The 9,278-nt window shown below is 47.1% G+C and overlaps 2 protein-coding genes across 6 annotated transcripts in view; one reads left to right on the top strand and one right to left on the bottom strand.

Moving 5' to 3' along the window:
* Positions 1–218, bottom strand: part of SLC25A20 (solute carrier family 25 member 20) — a 35,078-nt gene extending 34,860 nt beyond the window's left edge. For 2 of the 3 annotated variants that reach the window (XR_009732634.1, XM_061397597.1), the window contains exon 1: positions 2–217. Coding sequence is in view for 2 of the 3 variants with exons in the window: in XM_061397597.1 (XP_061253581.1) it covers positions 2–106 (105 nt within the window). In the remaining variant the exon portion in view is untranslated. Of the gene's footprint in view, position 1 lies in introns of all 3 variants that reach the window. The other variant, XM_061397598.1, reaches the window with a different exon arrangement.
* A 7,106-nt stretch (positions 219–7,324) lies between these two features.
* ARIH2 (ariadne RBR E3 ubiquitin protein ligase 2) overlaps positions 7,325–9,278 on the top strand; it is a 39,200-nt gene continuing 37,246 nt past the window's right edge. For all 3 annotated transcript variants that reach the window (XM_061397587.1, XM_061397588.1, XM_061397589.1), the window contains exon 1: positions 7,325–7,414. The gene's annotated coding sequence lies outside the window, so the exon portion shown is untranslated. The remainder of the gene's footprint in view (positions 7,415–9,278) is intronic.

The following is a 9,278-nucleotide window of genomic DNA, read 5'->3' as shown; positions in this document are numbered from 1 at the left end:
CCTTGACAGTGTCCAGCGGGTGTCCCACGAACACCAGGCACATGCCTCCAAAGCCGCCGGCCAGCAGGTTCTTGAGCGGGCTAATGGGCTTCACCTCGTCTGCCATAGTCAGTCAGTCCGTCACAGTGCCTGTGGTTTCCCGGCCGGCTCCGCTCCACTGCTCCAGCAGCGGCGCCGGCGCCGCCGACCTTTCACCCACTTTTGGGTGGGCGGGGCATGAGCCCGGGGCAGGTCGGGAGGAGGGCCTAGACCGCCTGCCCGGCCCCTGCTTCCGCCGGCGGCGCTGCTTCCGGCCATAGCTCCTCCTCGATGGGCGTGGCTTGCGGGAGAAGGGCTGGCCCCTACGCCTTCTGGGCGGTATTTTGGAGTGGCGGTTGGTGGGGGTGGACTTCAGTACAGTTCAGTCGCTCAGTCGTGTCCAACTCTTTTGAGAATAGACTTAAGAAGCACGGAGACTTGAGGAGGCTAAAGGTCATAGTCAGAGATGCTGGATTGGATTGGATCAGAGAACAGCAGAGGAGGTGATGAGATGTGTTTGGATTCTGAATATATTCTGAAAGAAGAACCTAAAGGAATTGTTAATAACTATAACAATTAGGAGTTAAGTGAAGCCGCTCAGTCGTGTCCAACTCCTTGCGACCCCATGGACTGTAGCCTACCACGCTCCTCTGTCCATGGGATTTTCCAGGCAAGGGTACTGGAGTGGGTTGCCATAAAGGTGATGTTTATGTTTTTGACTTATTCACTCTCGGTGCATGGTATTCAGGTATCCACTATATAACTTGTCATTTCTGTATGTTTGAAATTTGTCAAATTAATAATTTGTAAACAATAAGCATACCCCTACTCTGTAGCAGGAACCTCACTGCCCAGCTAACCTGATAGCAATCCTCCTCTGCAGGCACTCCCAAGCTAGGAGGAAGACTAGAATGGGGAGGATGGACCATGTACACTACGGGTGGAAAGATTAGTGACAGGAACAAAATTGGGATCGGAAGTGATGGGGCCTGACTGGGGCAGAAGACCTGTAAAGGGAGTAGAAGGCAAGGCTCAAAAGTCTGTTTACCCCATGCTATAGGCTTTTTCTAGATGAGGATGGGAACCATGGAACAATTTTAAGCACAGCAATGATATGATCAGATTTGTTTTAGATATGATCAGATTTGTTTTAGAAAATCTATTTGGGATGGATGAATTTGTGTTAGGAGAGAATGGAAGCAAGGAGAACAGTTAAGAGAAAATTACAGTGGTCCAGGCAAGAGGCAGTGAAGGCATTAATTGAACAGGGTGTTCATCACTGGATTGGCCTTATTGGAATGTCCAAGATTCAGGGTTTGGTAATGGGACCATGTTTATTTCACTTGTGACTTCTAACACTCCGGCTGCAGAAGAGGAGCTAACTTAGAGTCAATCTGCATCAGAGCAGCTTCAGGAAGAGGGGCTGTTTGTACAGCCCTCCTGATAAACTTTCCTGGTAGACCCTCTTGGTAAACCTTGACAGACCTGAACATGGACTCCACTTAAGCCCACCAAGTTCTATTAAATCTTCATAGGGTAACTGATGATCCCCCAAACAAATGGTCTTCCTGTTTCCTCATCTGATAAGCCTTTACACACTGCTAGAAAACTTACCTGAAATTTAACCTGACTGTCATTCCCTGGCCAAAAAACCTCCTCAGCTCCTCACTGCATCAGAAAAGAAGTGGTTCAGGGCAGACAAGGTTTTTCATATTTCATGCTAGCTTACTGCTTCAACCGTATTTTCCCCTAGACTGTATCTTCCTCTCTGAGCAAACTTAGCTTCTACTGGTTTACCACACAGCCAGCCCTGTTATTTAACTGACCTCAACCACCACCCCCCAGTAGCCAGGCCTTTACATATCCTGTCCCCTTCAGCACAAGGTATCTTTCCTCTCCCCACTCCAGGTAACATACTGATGCAGGAGATCGATACCAAGTTGCCCATATGCTAGACATTGTCCGACCAGTGGTTCTTAGCCATCTGGGAGGGAGAGAATTCCTGGCACTCTCTCCCCAGAAAAATGTACACATGCATATGCACCTCCAGGTTTGCTATCAGTTTCACAAGCTTCATGTCGGGTGGCATCACTGACTTGATGGACATGGGTTTGAGCAAGCTCCGGGAGTTGGTGATGGCCAGGGAAGCCTGGCGTCCATGGGGTCGCAAAGAGTCTGAGCGACACGACTGTGCAACTGAACTGAACTGAACCACAAGCTTCACAAGGAATGTGAAGCTATCTTTGTGAGGCAAGAGGGCCCCACCCAGGGTAGATACTGCAAAATGAAAATAGGAGGACAATTGAGGGAGGAGGCTGGGCTCTGCCTCAAGAGGAGAGGCCACTTATTTCTCATTTTTGAAGTAAGGTGACCTCCCTGACTACACATGCACAGAAAGGCTCCTTGGAGGTCAAAAGGGGGAGTGATGCTAGGTGATGCTAACTACCTCTACACCTCTAATGTAGAATCTGCCTTGGCTGAGACGTGTGTGCACATATAAGAGGATCCTAAGGTACACCAATTGTGGACTCTGAGCCAGGGAAATCAAAATGGTTGGCCAAAGGAAACCCAGAAACAAACGCTCTATATAAGTGATCATACCACCACGAGGGCATGACTCTGGGACTCTGAGTCCACCCATGTGTCTATCCATACGTACTCTTTTTTTTCCTCCTAATAAACACTTGACTTCTCTCACTACTTTCCGTCTTTACGGCAGTTCTTTTTCTGCAAAGCCGAAGAGCCAGGGCCTTGTCACTGACCACTGGTCTGGCAGCTAGGATTTGGTGCTCTCACTGCCCCTCCCCAGCCTCAATGTCCGGCCAGGGAACAAGGCCCAACGTCAAGCTGCTGCAGGCCGAAGCCATCTGAGATCACTTGGCCCTCTCTTGAGAAGCCTTCTTCCTAGACTTTGGGAATCAAACATGAATGAGGGGGACCTTCCCTTAGGTCATACCCTTCCCAAGACTGTCCACACCCTGTGACTGAGCAAGGGAGAGATTTAATGCCTGACCACTCTGGCATAGTATCAGATACTCTGACAGGTAGTATTCACACTCCAGTGCTCTCTGCTGGGTTGGCTTCATTGGGCCTGCAACACAGTTTATCTGCGGCCTCTGCCTAATTCTGCTTCCTGCCCCCTCCCTTTACATACGCTGGTCCCTAATAAGTATCTTGTTCCCCAAGCTCCATCTCAGTACTTGCTTCCAAAGAGTCCAACCTGCAAGAGTAGTATTCAACATCATTCCTTACCAAAAACAAGATAAAACCAAAAGGTAAAGAACATAAAACTGTAAATTTAAGATTTGAAGCAAACTCCCTTGTAATAGATAAAGAGTAACTACTTTTTTTTTTAAAGCAAACTAGTAACTACCATATTTTTTCTCAGCAAAACTATTTAATGGTGAACTATTAGAAGCTATCCTGTTAATGATAGGAGAACAAATAGAGATTTTTTTAATCATGATTACTGCTTAACGTTTTACTGGACTTAGTAGCTAATGCAAAAATATCAATAGGGAGGGAGGGAGGGAAAGAAATAGCAAACTAAGGAAGAAGTGAAAGAAAGTGAAAGTTGCTCAGTTGTGTCTGACTCTTTGTGACCCCCTTGGACTATACAGTTCAGGGAATTCTTCAGCCCAGAATACTGGAGTGAGTAGCCTTTCCCTTCTCCAGGGGATCTGCCCAACCCAGGGATCAAACCCAGGTCTCCCGCATTGCAGGCATTTTCTTTATCAGCTGAGCCACCAGGAAAGCCCATAAGGAAGAAAGAAAGAAGAGTGTGGGTTGCAGGGGGGTGGGGGTGGGGGGGTGGGCAGAGGGAGAAAGGAAAAGGAAGGAAAGTAATAAAAAATTTAAATATTAAAAAGCAGTCCTTGGAACTTCCCTGGCAGTCTAGTGGTTAAGACTCGGTTTTTCCACCACAGTGTGTGTGGGTCTGATCTCTGGTCAAACCAAAAAAAAAGAGTCCAAAATATTCCTATTTTCAAGTGATCCAAATGTTTACTTTGAAAATTCAAGAGAATCAGTTGAAAACTGAGCAAATTTAAGTAAGGAGACAGATACAAGAACAGTATCAGAAAGCAATCACTTTTTGATCAGTTCAGTTCAGTCACTCAGTCGTGTCTGACTCTTTGCAATCCCATGAACTGCAGCACGCCAGGCTTCCCTGTCCATCACCAACTCCCAGAGTCCACCCAAACCCATGTCCATTGAGTCTGTGATGCCATCCAACCATCTCATCCTCTGTCATCCCCTTCTTCTCCTGCCCTCAATCTTTCCCAGCATCAGGGTATTTTCAAATGAGTCAGCTCTTCGCATCAGGTGGCCAAAGTATTTGAGTTTCAGCTTTAACATCAGTCCTACCAATGAACACTCAGGACTGATCTCTTTTAGGATGGACTGGTTGGATCTCCTTGCAGTCCAAGGGACTCTCAAGAGTCTTCTCCAACACCACAGTTAAAAAGCATCAATTCTTTGGCACTCAGCTTTCTTTATAGTCCAACTCTCACATCCATACATGACCACTGGAAAAACCATAGCCTTGACTAAACAGACCTTTGTTGACAATGTTAAAAATAACAGATCACAAACAGGAAGAATCAATCCTATTCAGAATAACATCAAAACCCATAATGTATGCAGGACTAAACCAAAGATCCATGTGAATAAAGCTATATAAATTCATATACACAAAAGGCAAACAAAAGAAGTATAAAGAAACAGTAATATTCCTTGGATGCAAAGACTCAATAATGAGGCTATCAGTGCTTCCCTTTAAGTTATTCTTAGAAATTCAGTGCTCTCCAGTGGATTTTCAAAAATGAAAACATGTCAACCTGAATCTAAGATTTATACAAAAGAAAAGTTGTATGATATTGGTGAAGAAATATGAGTCTTCTAGATGAGGCCCCAGAGTTCAAGGAGCTAAGACCAATCATTCCCACTATAGGGAATGATTCTGTGACACAGAAACTGAGAGACATTGTATTTTGTTTACATATCTTATATGCAAATTTATTTTGAAGACAGAATATTACACATATCATTTCATATCCTATTTTTATCACTTAAGAGTATATTACAGGACTTCCCTGCTGGTAGAGTGGCTAAGAATCAGCTTGCCAATGTAGGGGACACAGATTCCATCCTGGTCCGGGAAGATTCCACATGCTGCGAGCAACTAAGCCTATAAGCTGTAACTACTGAAGCCCATGCACCTAGACTTTTGCTCCACAAGAGAAGCCACCGCAAAGAGAAACCCGAGCACCAAAATGAGAGTAGTTCCTGCTCCCTTCAACTAGAGAAAGCCCAAGCACAGCAATGAAGGCCCAGTGCCACCAAAAATTTAAAAAAAGAAAAATTTTTTGAAGAGTATATCCCAGACACCCAAGCACAGCCAAAAATAAAAATAAACTAAAAAAAAAAAAATGGTATTAGCAACAGCTTAATAAACATCTATTTAACAGAGTAATGTTGAAAACAAGGATGGATATGTGACCCTAAGAAACTCACCTTGGGACTTTCTTGGTAGTCCAGTGGCTAAGACTCTGTTCTCCCAATCCAGGGGGCCCAGGTTCAATTCCTGGTCAGGGAAGTATATCCTACATGCTGCAACTACAGATCCTGTGTGCTACAACTAAGACCCAGGGCAGCCAAATAAATATTTTAAAAAAAGAAAAGAAACTCACCTTCAGCAGGCGAGAGACGGAACAAATAAGGATAGTACCTGGGATTCCAATATATTGTACATTTGTATGCTTGATATGTGAATGTCCTCATTCACTACTTTGCAAATGCAATAATTATACAGAAAAACTGATTGTTCCCTTTTATTTATTGGGGAGGATTTATTACCAGGAACCCAGAACGAATGCACCTAATTAAAAAGATTTCATTAGCTGAAAATATAGTTTGGTTCCTTCACTAGTGTCATGATATAAAGGGCTATGTTTTGTTATAACAAATAAGTACATCGAACTACAGGCTTCCCTTGCGGCTCAGACGACCGTAAAGAGTGTACCTGCAATGCAGGTGACCTGGGTTAGATCTCTGGCTTGGGAAGATTCATCCCAATGTTCTTGCCTGGAGAATATTCTTGTCCATGGGGTCGCAAAGAGTGGCACACGACTGAGCACCTTATAGACAAAGTTTTACGTTGCTAATATATAAAACATGTCACTCACTCATTATTGTTAGTTTTCACTCCAAATTAAGGTGTGTGTGGGAATGGTTTTCTAGTATTTGAAAGCACCTGATTTGGGTTGCTGCTAAGTCACTTCAGTCGTGTCCGACTCTGTGTGACTCCACAGACGGCAGCCCACCAGGCTCCCCCGTCCCTGGGATTCTCCAGGCAAGAACACTGGAGTGGGTTGCCATTTGGGTACATGCTCCTAATTAAACAGGAAGCTGAAAATCATGTATACAAATATATGCAAGAACTGAAGAGAGTCCATTACACATCAATATCCTGAATATTAGCACATACACGACTCATGCATGGGTGGAAATGGTTTGGGTTATCTATGGACTTGCACAGCGAGGAAGCTCCCTAACATCACTTGCTTCACTCCGGCGTTTCCACGTTGTGCAGCAGCAACTTAAGTGAGGCTTCATGTCTGTCTATCCATAACACTCGACAAAGGCCCCAGAAGGTACTGAAAGGCATAATGGCACTTCCTATACTGTGTGAATACACTGTGCAGCAAGGTAGTTAAGATTCAATCTCGGGTGATTGGGAAGCCAAAGAAATTAGGCAGCGAACTAGGCCACGGAGAGGGAAGCGGAAGCCTGGCGTGGTTCTACGAATCGGCCTAGGTAGAAATTCCCGACCCGGCTTGCTGACACGAAGACCCAGCTCTCATTCGATCAAACAGCGGCCATGAAATATCAGTCCTTTATCCACTCCACGAACGACTGGAGGTCTTCTCCGCGCCGGACACCGAGTACAGTGAAGTGAGGAGAGTCCGTCAAAAAAACAACAAAAGCCCTGGTTGAAAGGATCCAGGCCGGGGGCGCTGGTAGGCGAAAGCCCGCGGCGATGCAGTGACAGCTTTCCAAGAAGCCTCTCCTTTGCTAGCCGTCGGCGCCAGCCTTGCTGCGGGCGTACTCCGGTCGCTGCGCTGGGCTGGAGTGAAGTGTCCGCAGAGAGGCGTTATTACCCAGCGCCTGTCGCGACCCCGGCGACCGCGGGGCGACCCCGGGCGGGAAGTGACGCAACCGCTCCGAGCACTTCCGGAGCTGCGGCGACGGCTCCGCCGGAGGAAGCAGCGCGGGCCTTGACCAGCGTTGGCCCGCCGCCTCCGCCGCCGCCGCCGCGCCTGGGTCCGGTTCTTCTGGCCTGGCCCGACCCGGTCTGGCCCGCCCGGGCTCAGCGGCTGCGGGGCTGCGGCTCCTGGTAAGTGCGCGGCGCGAGTCGCGGCCTTGTTTACCCCGGCGGGCCGGGGGAGGGGGTGGGCTCTCCGCGCGCCTCCCTAGCCCTGCCGGGGCTCCGCCTTCGTCGCTGCCTGCGAGGTCCCGGCGCCCCCGGCATCTCGTACAGGGTCTCAGGGCTCTCCGCCATCCCGCTGATGAGCTGCCGGTGGCCGAGGCCAGGGCGCACCGGCGCCTGATGTCTCTCGGTCTTTCCGCCTCCCGCCGCCTGCAGTTCGCCGAGAGGTCGCAGGCCAGCGCCTCTGACCGACTGGTGCCGGGCGCATCTAGGCCCTCCCCGCCGGGCGTGCCGGGGAAACGCGGCGCCTCCGGGGGCTCCCCACTCGGGTCATCATCGGGAGCTCTCGCAGTGCCCCCCTCCCCGCGCGGTTAGTTAACGCCTGCCGGTGAGGGGGCCCCTGCGCGTGGATTCCGTGTCCTCGCGGATATATTCCGGCGCCTGGGATTGGGACAGGCGGCCCTGGAGCTGCGTCGCCGCCTCACCGGACGCCGCTTGTGGTAGCCGCCGGAGAGGCGATCGGGTTCTCGGATGACTTCACCTCAGTGCTGATTGTTACTCTGTCCCATAGAACTTTCTGCCACACTGGTCCTATTCTGTACCTTTGCTGTTCAGTAGGATAGCCACTAGCTGCTACACGTGGCCATTGACTTATGGCTAGTGCGACTGAAAATCCAAGTGTCAGGTTTTATTTAATCTTTGAGTTAAATGTAAATGACCACAAGTGGTTAGTGGCTACCCCATTAGACAGGGTTCATATTTTTGTACCAACGAGTTTTCTTCGGAAATGTGGATTTAGTAAATGACACTTAAGTGCTAAATATATCTGGAGTAAACATTGATATCAAAAAGTCTGTTGTCTTGTTCTTGTCAGCCTTATACTGAGAATTCTTCAGTTTGAATTCCTTAGCCCAGGATGGTTGGCAGCTCTTATGAACACGTGACTTTGATGCGGGGTGGGGGAGCGCAGTAATTTCTGTTACTCCTTGCCTGTTTGGGACGTAAGGCTAATGTTTAACATCCGAAGGAAATCAAAGCGTTATCTATCATCTGTTGTGTTAATGAAGCAATAACATACTGGCCCCTTGAAACAGTGTCAGCACTCTTTCAAACAGAATAGGGATATTTAACTTTGAAAAGATTAGTAATTAAGATTTTATTTAAATCTGGAACTAGAGCACCCAGTAAGTATGAAATGGTGTTCCCCTTTTTGGAAGGGAGCCTGAAGATTTCCCCTGCTTCTTGAATATTTAGCTGGTGAGAAGCGCCAGTCCTGGCAAGAAATCCAGAGAAAGTGAAAACTGTGCTTTTTTTGTTGTGGTTGTAGGTAGCTTTGGATAGTATTCGGCTCTGTGGGAGGGTGCATGGGGTATTGTGAGTCCTCATAGATCATAGATCTGGTGAAAAGTATGATGCTGGATTCTACTGGTTGTCAGCACTGTGGTCCTGGGCAAGTTGCTTAATCTTTTTGAACTCTAGTTTCCTCATGTGTAGGAAGAGGACGATCGCCACTTTGTAGGGTTATAAACATTTAATGAGAATGAGTCTGACCTGAAATTGGCTCTCATTAAATGAAAGCTGTCCTTGGTAGTGATTATTTTATAGATGGGAGCAGTATTTGTAATGCTATTTATGCTTATATGCCTAATAAGCAGTATCTTACGTAAAAATGCAGATAGAAGAAAACAGACTTAAAAAATCTGTTGTTCCTCTACTATTTTGCAAATCGTCTTCCACAATCATTGTTTGGACTTTGGTTTTCATTTAGTTTATATTTGCCTGTCTGTGTTAGAAGTATTTCTTTGAAAGTTATCGCTGGTTTTCCAAGAAA

Source organism: Bos javanicus, chromosome 22, assembly GCF_032452875.1.
Source record: "Bos javanicus breed banteng chromosome 22, ARS-OSU_banteng_1.0, whole genome shotgun sequence".
NCBI lineage: Eukaryota > Metazoa > Chordata > Mammalia > Artiodactyla > Bovidae > Bos > Bos javanicus.
This window is presented reverse-complemented; position numbering and strand designations above follow the sequence as displayed.